This window comes from Nannospalax galili, unplaced genomic scaffold (assembly GCF_000622305.1).
Source record: "Nannospalax galili isolate Female #2095 unplaced genomic scaffold, S.galili_v1.0 scaffold568, whole genome shotgun sequence".
In the NCBI taxonomy this organism is placed as follows: domain Eukaryota; kingdom Metazoa; phylum Chordata; class Mammalia; order Rodentia; family Spalacidae; genus Nannospalax; species Nannospalax galili.
In genome coordinates, this window is record NW_008359441.1 from 2,866,995 (window position 1) to 2,881,955 (window position 14,961).

Genomic DNA, 14,961 nt, shown 5'->3' on the forward strand with positions numbered 1-14,961 from the left:
TTGAGTTGCAATGTTAAGTCATTTATTTGTGTTCTTTCCGATTTTTGATGTAGGCATTTAAAGCTATAAACTTCCCTCTAAGGACAGCTTTCAGCGTGTCCCAGAGGTTTTGTTGTGCTCTATTGTCCTTTTCATTTCGTTCCAGGAATACTTTTATTTCTTTCTTAATTTCTCCTTTGAGCATTCGTCATTCAGGAGTGTGTTGTTTAATCTCAATTTGTTCATGTAGTTACTAGGGTGTCTTCCGGTATTGATTTTTAAGCTTTATTGCATTGTGGTCTGATAGAATGCATGGAATTATTTCAATCTTTTTGTATTTATTGAGGTTTGTTTTGTGCCCCAGTACATGGTCGATTCTGGAGAAGATTCCATGAGGCAGTGAATAGAAAATATATTCTTTGGTGCTTGGGTGGAGTATTCGGTAGATGTCTGTTAGGTCCATTTGATGTATGGTATTGTTTAATTCAGATGTCTCTCTGTTAATTCTCTGTCCTGTTGACCTATCTAATGGTGATAATGGGGTATTGAAGTACCCTACTATTAATGAGTCGGGATTAATCTGGGTCTTAAAGTCCTGTAGTACTGTTTTAATGAAGTTGGGTGCACCAGAGTTTGGTGAATATATGTTCATGATTGTACCATCTTCTTGGTTTATTGTTCCTTTGATCAGAATGACTTGGCCCTCTTTGTCTCTTCTGAGACAAAGATGTTTAAAGTCTATTTTTTCAGATATTAGAATGGCAACACCTGTTTTTTTCTTAGTACCACTTGCTTGGTATATTTTTATATCCTTTCACCTTAAGGTAGTGCCTGCCCTTGAAAGTGAGATGAGTTTCTTGTAGACAACACAAAGATGGGTTTTGTTTCTTAATCCATTCAATTAGTCAGTATCTTTTGACTGGGGAGTTCAGTCAATTGATATTTAAAGTTATTAATGAAAGATGTGTATTGAAGCCTGTCATTTTTCTTTTTACATTCTTGATATAGCTGTACATTTCCATAGTTATACCTTCATTGAATTTTTTTTCTGCAACCCCTTGTGTATAGTTGTTCCTTTCTTCAGCTCTTTGTGTTGCTTCAACAACTCTCTGAAGGGCTGGTTTTATGAACATGAATTCCTTCAGCGTATTTATGTCATGGAAGATTTTTCTTTCCCCTTCAATTATAATAGACATTTTGGCTGGGTAAAGTAATCTGGGTTGGCATCTGTGGTCATTTAGAACTGGGAATACTTTGGTCCAGGCTCTTCTGGCTTTCATAGTTTGCACTGAAAAGTCAGCTGTAATCCTGATGGGTTTTCCTTTGTATGTGACTTGTTTTTCTTTTGCAGCTTTCAGTATTGTCTCTCTGTTCTGAACATTTAGTGTTTTCACAATGATGTACCATGGAGAGTTTCTTTTCTGGTCCTGTCTATATGGTGTTCTATAATGCTTCTTGTATTTGTATGGGTATGTCTTTTTTTTAATTTTGGGAAATTTTCTTCTACAATCTGGAGTTAAGGATGGTTTGTAGCCTCAATGTGCATGCTGGGAATCGAACCCATGTCCTCTGCAAGAGCATTCAGTGCTCTTAACTGCCGAGCCATCTCTCCAGCCTTAAGAACAGTATGCATTTTTAACTGCTGAGCATCTCTCCTGTTCCTTGAATTTCTTTTTTTTTTAACTTTTACAAAAACTTTATTGAGAATTTCATACATGCATATAAGGTGTTTTGATCATCCCGACTCCCTCCCTTCCAACACCTCCCATATCTCCCCAAGACTTTTTCTTTTTTTTCTTTTTTCATTTATTTTTATTTATTATTATTTTATTATTTTTTATGTGTATGAGTGTATTGCCTGCATGTATGTGAGTGCAACCATGACGTGCAATGCCTCAGAGGTCAGAAGAGGGCTTCAGATTCCCCTGAAACTGGAGTTAAAGATGGTTCATAGCCATCATGTGGGTGCTGGGAATCGAACCCGGGTCCTCTGTAAGAGCAGTCAGTGCTCGTAACCACTTAGCCATCTCTCCAGCCCTCATTTATTTATTTTCATGGGGTTTTTAGATATTTATTTTCACGGGGTTTTTTCCCCCCTCTGAAGAGGTAACCCTAAAATCTTTGAAGCATTAGATACAAGCTCCCAAATTCTTTTGACATTTTTGGCCTTTGAAACAGAGCATGTTGCTAACAGTCCCAAGGACATTTTGACTTTTAGCCAACAAACTGGCTACTTTTCTTTGGGGTCTTTTTACCCTAACTGCCTAGGTAATTCTTACCTACTATTCTTAATACGCCATCCTCCGAAGGGGTTACCCAAATTGCCAATAGGGAATAGGGACGCAGACCCCTCTGGCTTCTTTCATGCTGAACAGGGACTCAGGGTGAGGCAATTGGAGTACCCCTTCAGTGGGTCTATCTAAAACACTCTCAAAGTGCATAACTCTTATCCTTGAATCATGAATATGAGATGTGAAGGAGAAGTAAAGGCAAGAGTAATTAGCATTACAAATTCTAGACAGGGAGCTAGGAAAAAGAACAGGACAATTTTCAAATGTTCATAAAGAGAGTCCATTGGAGTTTCTTGACAAGGGCTTCCAAAAGCATCCCTCTATTTGGTTCCTCATTTTTCTTTTGTCTTCCAAGGTTGGACTCCAGAGTTATAGATTCAGGATTTGCTTTCAGGTAGTTTGATAGCTGTTCAAGTAGTTAGAATCAGTGTCAGTTCCCTCTCAAAAGCTTGGAGATACCTGAGGGGTTGCTGAGGTGTATGTATGACCTGAGGGTGTCCTTGAATTTCTTTGGATGCTTTTTGTTCTTTATTTTTGGCATTTCTTGTCTTTTCTTTTAGCTCTCTGAGAATATTGATTCCAAGACTATTTTTTTTTTTTCTTTTTCCTTTTTGAGACAAGGTCTCACTGTGTAGAGCCCACTGGCCTTGAACTCATAGAGATCTTCCTGCCTTTGCCTCCAGAGTTCTACAGTTAAAGACATACACCACCATGCCCAGCTCCAAGGCATTTCTTTCCTCTGCCTTTCAAAGGCATTTGTTACCTTTGACTTATCTTACCCTCCTATGATTGTGTTAGCCCCAGTCCTTCAAGTTTTCTTCAGTGACTGAGATCAGTGACTCTGTGAACAGGAGGGTGGGGGCTGGGAGATGACTCAGCACTGAAGAGTCCTTGCTATGCAATTATAAAGACCAGAGTTCAGATCCCAGCACCCCATAACAAGCTGAGTGTCCTGTACATACCTGTAACCCCAACTTTGATGGAAGGAAGAGACAGGAGAATCACTGGGGCCTGCCAGCTCCTAGCTGAGAAAATGCAAATCCTAGTTTCGGGGGGAGACCCTGCCTAAAGGAATAGGTGGAAAGTGATAGAGGAGGGCACCTTTTTCTGGTCTTTGAGTGTAGGCACAGATGTGCACACTCGTACACACGTGCGCATACACTTATACAGACACACACAAAATAATATAAATAGGGGCTGGAGAGATGGCTCAGTGATCTAGAGTGCTTGCTGTTCTTCCAGAGGACATAGATTTAGTTCCCAGCACTCACATGGCAGCTCACAACCAACTCTAACCCCAGTTCCTGATGGATCTGATGCCCTTTTCAGGCTTCCATGGACAATAGGCATGCACATGGTACATATACATACGTGTAGGCACTCAAACATAAATATAAAAATGAACAAAGCTGGGCGTGGTGGCACACGCCTTTAATCCCAGCACTCGGGAGGCAGAGGCAGGAGGATCTCTGTGAGTTTGAGGCCAGCCTGGTCTCCATAGTGAATCCAGGACAGCTGGGGCTACAGGGAGACCCTGTCTCAAAAAGACCAAAAAAATAAAAATTAAAATTAAAAAATCTTTAAAAAGCAGTAAAAAATGACTGGTGTCACTGTTGACAGGCTTTCCAGCAACTCTGGTTTTGTTCTGTTTTTGCGCTCTGGCCTTCCACCTCGTCCTTGCTTTGAGAAGGGCCCCCCAGGCCTACACTGCCAATCAGATGCTCAAGCCCTTCTTCAGACTTGGGCCTGTTTAGCTCTCTTTACTCAGTATCAGTTACCATTTGCCCATCTGCTTTCCATTTCCTCCCTCATTTTCTTTGCTCTGTGGCTTCCTGTCTTTATTTTTTTAACTATATTTTAGTGGGGTCCTGGGGGTGGGGGATGAAGATCAACACACATGCTCCTCACTAGTTTGTGTTTCTCTTGATGTCCCCTTTCTCTGCTGTCCTTTGTTCTGTAACATCTCTGAACTCACCTAGGGATGCACATGTGTGTGTAGCTTGTAGCCTGTACTGGTCTTCTGCTACTGGGAAGGTGCCATCCTGCCTATTGTGAGATTAGGTGACTCCTTTGCCAGCCAGAGCACCAGGATCTTTCTTCTGCTTAACTTCCTTAGAAGTTCCAGAATTTCTGTGTATTCCCCATGCTGTCTTTCTTCTCTTAATCATTGTCCCTCTTTAGAGTTTCTGCCATTATCTAAAATTTTCTGTGTCTTTTCTGGACAGGGACTATTTATGTTTTGGTTTTTTTTGTTTTTGATTTTTTTCCTTGAGCATACTAGTCCTCAGCGTTCTCTATGAAAAGTCAATGCTGGATGGCTGCAGGGTGTTGGTTCACATACCAGGCATTTTTTTCTGACTTAAAAGAAAAATAAATGAATACAAGGCATCCTTATTTTTAAATTCTTCATGTTGACAGGCACCTGAAATTTATTATCACACACTTAATACGTTACCTTGTTATTCCTTTTTCTTGGGTTATTATTTCCCTTCCTGATAGATTTAATTTCATTTCCAGGTAGCAGACTTGCAGAGAAATTTGAGATTTTAGCCCAGTGATAAGTGTGTTTAACACATTTATTGAGTGTAAAGCTCTGGGCCTGGTGATGTTGGGCCGACAAGATATTCAAGATACCGTTTACTCTCCAGACACTTGGGACAAGAGCCATCACATTTAGTAATCTTATTGCAGAAATAAGTGCAGTCCAAAGGCAGACCATGCGATGAGAGTAACATGGAAGTGGTAATTGGTCCTAGTTAGGGCTCTGGGAAGGGCTGGGACAGGAGCAGGTTGGAGCTGAATCCAGGGGAAGCAGACAGGCTCTCATGGGTGGAGATGGGTAGGGAAGGCAACTGTGGAGGTAGCTCCAGGGATGCTGTTCCCTTTGCTAGACTGTCAGCTTGAGTTACACTTGTCAGTTGTTTACCCTTCAGAGTAGGTAAATGTCATGTGTACCTCAGGACCTTTGGAGCACATTTACAAACTGCATGCAATTCTGAATGTGCTTTTTCATCTTAGAGCTGTTGTATTGCTCTAATGTTCTAGCCGCAGATTCCTGTACATCGTCAATCTAGATGCCCCTTTTGAAGGTCACCGGAAAATATCCCGCCAGAGCAAATGGGACATTGGAGCTGTGCAGTGGAACCCTCATGACAGCTTTGCGCACTATTTTGCGGCTTCGGTGAGTTCATTTGAGGAATGTCATCTTTTAAATGCGTCATCAAGGGCTGACAAATCTGTATCCTGTACAGGGAAGAGAACACAGTCTTCATTGCTCAGTCCAAAAATGATGTCTGCATGGTTCTCACAGAAAGAGGCAAGTTACAGATAAACACACACATGCACGTACGCACTCATATGCACACATATGCATACATGCACATTTGCAGGCCCCATTGATGTCTGACTTGATATTTCTAGGGATTGAATCCAGATTTTGAAAGGGAAGCAGGCAGATGCCTCATTTCATTGTGTAGTGAGTTACCTCATTAACAGAGTGGTGTAACTAGCCAGGGTCTGAGTGGCAGATGACCCCCAAAGATGCTGTAAGGAGGATGAATGTAGACTGGTCCAGGGCCGACCTTCCTTGCTTTCAGAGGAATCAAAAATCTCATCCAGGGCTGGAGAGATGGCTCAACAGTCAACAGCGCTCTGCCCTCACAGAGGACCTGAGTTCAGTTCCCAGCACCCGTGTCCAGAGACTCAACCTGCAACTCTAGGACCATGAGAACCAGTGCACTCACATCTACACACCTGTGTACAGGTACATGTGCATGTATACACACACACACACACACACACAATTAAAAACAAAATAATTTTTTTTTCTTTCTTTTTTTTTTGGTCTTTTTGAGACAGGGTCTCCCTGTAGCCCCAGCTGGCCTGGAACTCACTATGTAGACCAGGCTGGCCTTGAACTCACAGAGATCCACCTGCCTCTGCCTCTCGAGTGCTGGGATTAAAGGCATGCGCCACCATGCCCAGCTAAAAATAAACTAAAAATTTTAAAAAACCCTCATCACTCAAAGGGTGGGATTCTTTCTTCATTGGGATTCATTGGATTAGTTAACCTCCTCAAATTTTGAGTGCCTATTTATATGTGAGATTTTCCAGAGTTTATGCATAGCTTCCTTTGGTTTTCTGAGAAATTTATGATTCTCCCACAGGATTTTGGGCTTCGTCATCTCTGGCACTCTTCTCCAGGTTCTACGTCATCATTCTTTTCTCTAGAGCAACTATAGGTTTTGGACTTGGCCCAAAGGAGAATATTGAAAGGCATCTCCTGGGGGTGGGCCAGTCACATGCTGGTCTGCTCTGGTCAGGACTGAGACTGGCAGTCCAGAAAGAAAGCACCTGAGTGAAGGAAGAAGAGCACGTTGTCAGCTTGAGAAAGAACAAACCCTGCTCTTCCTCATCATTTCCAAAGCAGACAACTTTACCTCAGGTGTCTTAGGCTAAAATGAAGACCCAGTCCACTGCTTGTCCATTCCAAGCCCCTTTCCTAGGAGTTAGGATCCTTTGTTTTAAAATTTGTGTGTGGGGACACATGGCATGCCCTGGCATGAGTGTGGAGGTCAGAGGACAGCTTGGGAGAGTCAGTTTTCTCCTTCCACCATGTGGATCCTGGGGATCAAACTCAGATCATCAGACTTGGCAGTAAGCACCTTTACATACTGAGCCATCTTGCGGCCCTAGAATGCTTTTCTTTGGTTTATACCTCTGGGCCTTTTGGCCCCTTGGCTCCTCAGCCCCTAATCATTTGGTCCAGGGATTCTCAGCCTTCATGCTGTTGACACATTAGGTCAGATACCTCTTTCTGGTGGGGTCTGTCCTTCTATTGTAACAGCCACTAGATCCCTGACTACTAGATCTCTGTAGCCTTCTCTTCCTTTTGTAGCAACAACCAAAAATATCTTCAGATGTTGTCACATGTCCCGTGGGAAGCAAAATCACCCTATTGGGAACCACCGATCCAGGCTGATGCCTCAGTACGAGTTGTAAGTGCATTTGTTGAGGAGTGGCAAGGGGGACAGCCTGTTTATGTATTTGTAATTTATTTGTGTGTGTGTGTGTGTGTGTGTGTGTGTATGTGTGTGTGTGAGAGAGAGAGAGAAATTTCAGATACATGCGTACACACACACACACACACACACACACACACACACACCCTATGATAAAGTTAAGCTTAGGTAGTGCAAACCTGTAATCCCAGCATTCAGAAGGTAGAGGCCGAAGGATCAGGAGTTTTAAGTCTAGCCTTGGCTCCATAGTGAGTTTAAAGCCAGCCTGGGCTATAGGAGACTCTGTCTTGTTCCAAGAAAGCAAAACAAAAAGTTCGCTTTATAAATTAGACACTCTGTAGCTCTTGGCACCCCATAATATTTTTTTTCATAAGTCAACAGCTTTCACTTTTTCACTGTAAAGGAGGCACTTCACAGCATTTCGTTGACCTATCCAAACTGCCAGCATCTCTTCTCTTTTGCTGTAGAGCCGTCATTATGTAAATTTAGGGTTACTTAAAAGCAAGCACTTGAGATACCATGATACCTGATGAGAAAATCTGATAGCTGGGATGGTTTCCAAGTGACTAACAGGCAGGAAGCATTTCAGAGTGGATATGCCAGACCAAGGGATGGTTCACAGCCCAGGTGGGATGATATGGGATGGTTTACAGCCCAGGTGGGATGATATGGGATGGTTTACAGCCCAGGTGGGATGATATGAGCTTTCATCACACTTCTCAGAACTGTGCACAGTTGAAAACCTATGAATTCCTTATTTCTGTCACTTTCTTTTTTTTTTCTTTTTCTTTTTTTTTGAGACAGGGTCTCCCTGTAGCCCCAGGTGTCCTGGAACTCCAGGCTGCCCTCAAACTCACAGAGATCTGCCTGCCTCTGGCTCTTGAGTGCTGGGATTAAAGGTGTGTTGCCACCACACCCAGTTATTTCTGTCATTTTCAATTTAACTTTTTTTTTTTTTTAGTCTTTTTGAGACAGGGTCTCGCTGTAGCCCCAGCTGTCCTGGAACTCACTATGTAGACCAGGCTGGCCTTGAACCCACAGAGATCTGCCTGCCTCTGCCTCCTGAGTGCTGGGATTAAAGTCGTGTGCCACCATGCCCAGCCAAATTTAACATTTTTGGGAGCAGTTGACCTCAGAAAAACCAAGAATAAGTGGAGACTACTGTAATAATTTTCAAGTGAATATTTCAGTGTCCTTTATTACATTCATAGTTGATATAACCACTACCTCTATCTAGTTCCAAAGCATGTCCACCAGTCCAGACTATAGCTCCTTACTGAGCATTTTCTCCACATTCCCTCCTCCTTGTAACCCTGGTGACCATCAGTCTCCATGAATTTATCCCGAATATTTCATGTAAGGGAAATTACACAATAAGTGGTTTGTGATTTGTGTCTGGCCTCTTCCACTCAGTGTTTTGGAGCTATCCACATTATAGCACTATCAGAACTTCGCTCATTTTCATGACTGAAGACTATCCCATTGTATATGTGTACTGTAAATTGTGTGTCTGTTCAATGGTAGGCATATTAACTGGCTGTTGTAAAAATGCTGTTCTGAACATGTGTACAGTTGTGCCATTTTTATTTATATTTCCCAGGGGTGGAATCATGAGGGTCCTATGATAAATCTGCATTTAACTTTGTGAAGGAACCACCAAACTGTTTTCCATGGAAGCTAATCTGTCATGTTCCTACAGTGGGGCACAAGGTTCAGCTGTTTCTACATCCTTACCAATTTCTTAAAAGTTCTTAAACATTTAAATTGTATTTCTTAAAAGCTACCATTCAGAGTGACTACAATTTTAAATTTTAAATTACATTTATTTATTTGTGAATTAGTGCCTTATTTCATGTATATTTTTGTAATGATTACTGATGTTGAACAGCTTTTCTTGTGCCTGTTGACCATTTACATACCTTTTTTTGAAGAATTATGTGTTCAGGTCTTTGCTCTTTTCCTGCTTCAGTATTGGGAATGGACCCCAGGGTCTTGCACATGCTCAGCAAGTGCTCTACCACTGGGCTGCACTCCCAGCCCTTTTGCCTTCTTTTTCAACTGGGATTGTATTTTTGTTGATTTGTAAGAACTCTTCATGTATTCTGGATACGAGACCTTTATGAGCTGTAAGATTTGCAAATATTTTCTCCAAATCTGTTGGTTGCCTTTTCACTTGTGTCCTTTTATGCACACAAGTTTTAATTTTGCCTAAGTTCAATTTATTTGTTGTTGGTTTTGGTTGGAAGGCCTTTTGCAGAGGGAAGAGCTTTAGGATTACAAAAGCATGAGGTCAAGTCCTAGTTTAAACACTCTTTTCTTGAGCAATTCACTCAACTTTCTGTGCCTCAGTTGCCTCTTTTATAATGTGGATAATGACAGCCACTGTACAAAGTGGTAGAAAAATGTCACAGGCCAGATTTGTTACAGAGCCTTGTACACAGGCTGGCACCAGCAGACCCTAGAAATAGAAGGTAACATTACTGTAAGATGGGGAATTCTTCATTCTGTGCTTTTTTTGTTTTAAGGATTTATTTCCATTTACATATATATGTGTCTGTGTATGTGCCGTGTGTGTGTGTGTGTGTGTGTGCAGGTGCCCTCAGAGCCTAGAAGAGGGCATCAGATCACCTAGTGCTGGAGTTACAGGTGGTTGTAAACTGTCTGAACTGGGTATTGGGAACTGAACTTGGGTCCTCTTTAAGAGCAGCAAGCCAAGCCATGTGTGGTGGCACACGCATGCCTTAACTGCTGAGCCATCTCTCCTGCCCCCACCTTGAACTCTTAAACTTCCTGCCTCCATTTCCTGGGCACTGAGATCACAGGCCTGCTCCACCACACCTGGTTTAAATGAAATGTGCTTTAATGTAGTGCTCATTTTTCCTGGCATAGTTAGTTGTATTTTCTTTTGATCAACTCTCCCTCCCCATTTTGTTTAACCTGTTAAGAAATTTGATAGAAGCGTATTTTAAGGATCTTGTATAGTTTTGTCTTTTGGGGCACCTTTTGGGTGGCAGGCCTATTTTTCTTTCTTGTGCATGCTGGGTGGACTTTGGGGATTTGACAGTGAGAAGAGTGAACTGAAAACATCCATTGTGACAGTGGCTGAAGAGTCAAATGTGTGACCCTCAGAGAGGGGAGGCAGTTACTCTGGTCAGGGACTATCTGTAGTATCTGCTTAGCAGGGCATCTTCTGTTGTTGAGGGTCAACAGGAACTGACTGTTCAGGAAGAGTTCTTTTTTTTAATTTTAATTTTTTATTGAATTTTTGTGTATTTCATATGAAAAATCATCTTTACACCCCTTCTCTCTTCCCCTTTGGCACCTCCCATAGCCCCCTCCCCAACTAGAGCTCATACACTCTGTCATTGTGTTAAGGCCTATTATGTAAAGCTAATGTCCCCAGATGTCCCTCAGTGCAAGTTCATCCACCAGGGTTTGGTCAGCCTGTCTGGAGTCCCTCCCTTCAAGATCAGCTCTTTCTTACCCAGCAGTAACCAGCAACCAATAATTCTTTGACTAAGATTGGGGCCTGCTGTTCATTTCCACAGTTCTGTGCTGGGTTTTTGTCTGCTTACATTTGCATGGGTCTTGTGCATGCTGACACCATTGCTGTAGGTTTGTATGAGAAGGGTCCCAGGCGCCTGTAGGACCATTTCGATATGCACCTCCTTCCTGGCTCTTACAATCTTTCTGCCCCCTCTTCTGCTATGGTCCCTGAGCCCTGGGTGGGTGGACCTCAATGTAGGAGTCCTGTCTAAGGACCCACACTCTGCAGACTCTTATTCTGCATTTTGGCCATTTGTGGCCTTTTGTGTTTCTGGCCTGCTGTTGCATGAGGCCGCTTCATTGATGAGATTTGAAAGATGAAATAGTGTTCTCTTCATCCCTTGTTCTATGTTCCGTGAGTCTTAGGTGTAGAGGTTGCATCCTAGATGTGCCACTTAAGTTTGGGCAATTCACAGAGAATCTGTGTGTGACCAGTGATCTAACTCTAATAATCTCTGTTGATAAAGACGCTACTTTGATGGGTGGTGACTGGGATACTTGACTGTAAATTTAAGGATCCATATTAATGTAATAGTAAGAAATTACATTTGCCTAGGGATATGAGCACCTTGCTATTTTCTCTAAGATCTATGACCTCTCCAGCTATGTGAATTTTGGTCCTGACTCAAAAAGAACCCCCTCCCCCCAGAATAAAAAGATGGTACTGCCTTTTCATTTTGAAATTCATGATCAGCTGAGGATAGTTCAAGCTTTAATTAATTACACTTTTTTTTTGCCTTTTTGAGACAGGGTCTCCCTGTAGCTCCAGCTGGCCCAGAACTCACTATGTAGACCAGGCTGGCCTTGAACTCACAGAGATCTACCTGCCTCTGCCTCCAGAGTGCTGGGATTAAAGATTTGTGCTACCATGCCCAAGCTTTTTTTTTTTTTTTAAAAAAAGACAGATCTTACTATGTGTAACCTGGCAGGCCTGGAATTTGTATACCAGACTGGCTTCAGGCTCGCAACACTCTTTCTGCCTCTGCCTCCTCAGTACTGGGGTTACAGGTATACACTACCATACCTAGCTATTTATGTTGGTTTCTGATGGATTTGAAAAGTTTTTTAAAACTTTCTTTTATTTATTATGATTGTGTGTGTTTGCATGATGAATGTAGATGTGCATGCCATGGGTATAGGTGTAGCAGAGGATAGTTTGTGGAGTCGATTCTCTCATTTCACCTTTACATGGATTCTAGGGATTGAACTCAGGTTATTAGGTTTGTTTAGCAGGTATTTTAAAACATTTCATTTATTATTATTTTTTAAATATGTTATTTGTTATTTTTATTTTTTATGTGTATGACTGTATTGCCTGCATGTGTGTGAGTGCACCCGTGTCATGCAATGCTGTGGAGGTCAGAAGAGGGCTTCAGATTCCCGTGGAACTGGAATTAAGGATGGTTTGAAGACACCATGTGGGTGCTGGGAATCAGCAGGGGTCCTCTGCAAGAGCAGTCAGTGCTCTTAACCACTGAGCCATCTCTCCAGCCTCTCGTTTATTATTTTTATTTTTTATGTGTATGAGTGTATTGCCTGCATGTGTGTGAGTGCACCCATGTCATGCAATGCCCATAGAGGTCAGAAGAGGTCATTGGATCCCCAGGAACTGGAGATGGTTGTTAGCTGCCATGTGGGTGCTATGTTTCGAACCCAGGCCCTCTGCAAGAGCACTTAGTACTCTTAACTGCTGGGCCATCTCTCCCCTATAGCAAGTATCTTTACTTCCTGAGCCATCTCAAAGTCTTGAATTTTAAAATTATTATTATTGTGTATGTGTACATGTTTCTGTGTGTGTGTGTGTGTGTATAGATGCACGTGAAGAGTTTGACATGGGATGTCTTCCTTAGTCACTTTCCACTTATTTTTGAGTCAGGGTTTCTCACTGAACCTGGAGCTCACCTGTTTGGCCAGACTGGCTGGTCAGAAAGCTTTAGGGAGCTCTCTCTCTCTCTCTCTCTCTCTCTCTCTCTCTCTCTCTCTCTCTCTCCCTCCCTCCCTCCCTCCCTCCCTCCCTAGCACTAGGATTCCATACACAGCTGTTTACATGGATGCTGGGCATGAAGTTCTCATCCTCATGTTTGTGACAAGTGTTTTACTCACCTATCTCACCAGTGCCTAAAGAACTTTTTAAAAAAGTTCATCCTATGCTGGATGTGGTTGCACATGCCTTTAATACCAACACTCAGGAGGCTGCGGTAGGTGACTCTCTGTGAGATCAAGAGGCCAGTCTGGTCTACATAGTGAGTTCCAGGTCAGCTGGGGCTATGGGAGACCCTGTCTTTAAAAAAAAATGCTCAAGCTGTAGGATCTCTGGCACACAAGCTGGCTGCTGTGTTTCCCTCATTCACCTTGAGCAGATTGAGGCATATACTCTAATGTACATGTTAATGTTACTCATGCCTTCCTTGTTTCTTTTCAGAGTAATCAGCGGGTTGACCTTTATAAGTGGAAAGATGGCAGTGGGGAAGTTGGCACCACCTTACAAGGCCATACTCGAGTGATCAGGTAGGCCTCACCCCTCTGAAGCCTCTTGGCCTGTTTCACTTTGTCATAGTCCTCTGATGAGTGAAATGAAGATGCCACTGTTCCCACCTGCTTGACCCTTGTATTGCACTGGCCCTGAGTAGCCAACAGGTCCTTAGATGTCAGGGTACTGGCAAAGAACCTAGAAGATGGACAGGTAAAATTTAGGAAGCATAGCCCATGTAGCTCTTGACTAATCCCAGAAGATCTGGCTATAGTCCAACACAGAGTACAGGGTTTGGGCTACTTATTGCTGCAGGAGGGAGAGAGGTTATTTAACGGAATCTCCCTGTTCAGGATCCTTCATGCCCAGGAGGGCAAGGAGATGCCAAGTGGCAGCTGTGGGTTACTATACAGAGCTCCTGCATCACAGTCCACCACCCAGACACAGAGTTGCCTCCCACATGGGGCTTTCCAGAGTATTTCTTGACCCTCTTTCCCTCTAGGTCACTGTTTCCTTTTTCTGGAGATAGTGTTAGGGGGTGTAGGGCTGGGGAAGATGACCTGGAAGTGACAGGAACGGTTAGACACCCAGATGTGTGCAGAGTGTCCTGTGGAAGAACTGCCTTTCCAGGACTGAGGGTATTAGGCAGGAAGTAAGAAGTTGCCACTACCTAAGAGAGGCTGGGTTTAGCCATAATGCCTGTTGATAATTCAGAGACTACATCCTTTGTTTTCCCTTTGTTTTATCTGTTTATGTCTATTTATTTGGGGGGGGGGAGCCTGGGGGGTGCTTGTGTATGGGTTTTTTTGTTTGTTTGTTTGTTTTGTTTTTTTTTGAGCTCAGGACAATTTTATTGGAAGTTAAAAGGAAAGCCTTAGGGGGCTGGAAAGATGGCTCAGCAGTTAAGAGCACTGGCTGCTCTTGCAGAGGGTCCAGGGGTGCAGTTACCAGCACCCACATGATGGCTAACAACTGCCTATAACTCTAGTTCCAGGCCTCCATGAGCATTGCATGCATATAGGCAAACACTCATATATATATGTAAATAAATCTTAAAAAAAAAAAGAAACTGAGCATGGTGGCTCATGCCTTTAATCCCAGCACTAGGAAGGCAGAGGCAGGTGGATCTCTGTGAGATGGAGGCCAGCCTGGTCTATATAGCAAGTTCCAGGCCAGCTGGGGCCACAGGGAGACAAGGTATCACTGTCTCAAAATACAAACAAAAACAAAACAACACTACCAAAATCCCAGAATGGCAAACTGTCAATCTCTAAATCTCAGTAGCTGCCTGGAGGAGGAAGATGATGAAGAAAAGAGAGTCATGCCATTTGAGTTAAGGCAGCGTGGAAGTCAGCCATGTGGCAGACAAAGAGCCTCACAGTGGAGAGGAGAACTTCAGAAAATGAGTGAAGCCCAAAGTATTAGGGAAAGCATGCTTAGAACAGAGAGAGAGACAGACAGACAGACAGACAGACAGACAGACAAAAAACAGTCACACCTTTCTGAGTCAGGACTGAGACTTAAAAGTGAGCAGCCCCAGCAGAACCTCATGGTGGCCGTACAGGGACTGCCTCTGTGTGTTTTAAGTTGAATTGCCCCCCCACTTTTTTTTTGGTGAGCAGGTAATAATACAGGTGCCCGTTACAGGGAGAAG

At 42.9% G+C, this 14,961-nt stretch overlaps 1 protein-coding gene across 3 annotated transcripts in view; it reads left to right on the plus strand.

Moving 5' to 3' along the window:
* The window catches only part of Wdr59 (WD repeat domain 59), a gene marked incomplete in the record, with an annotated part of 99,588 nt that overhangs the window by 23,465 nt on the left and 61,162 nt on the right, over positions 1-14,961 (plus strand). For all 3 annotated transcript variants that reach the window (XM_017795573.2, XM_029558591.1, XM_029558592.1), the window contains 2 exon segments: positions 5,316-5,451; positions 13,260-13,345. In XM_017795573.2, coding sequence (XP_017651062.1) covers positions 5,316-5,451; positions 13,260-13,345 — 222 coding nt within the window.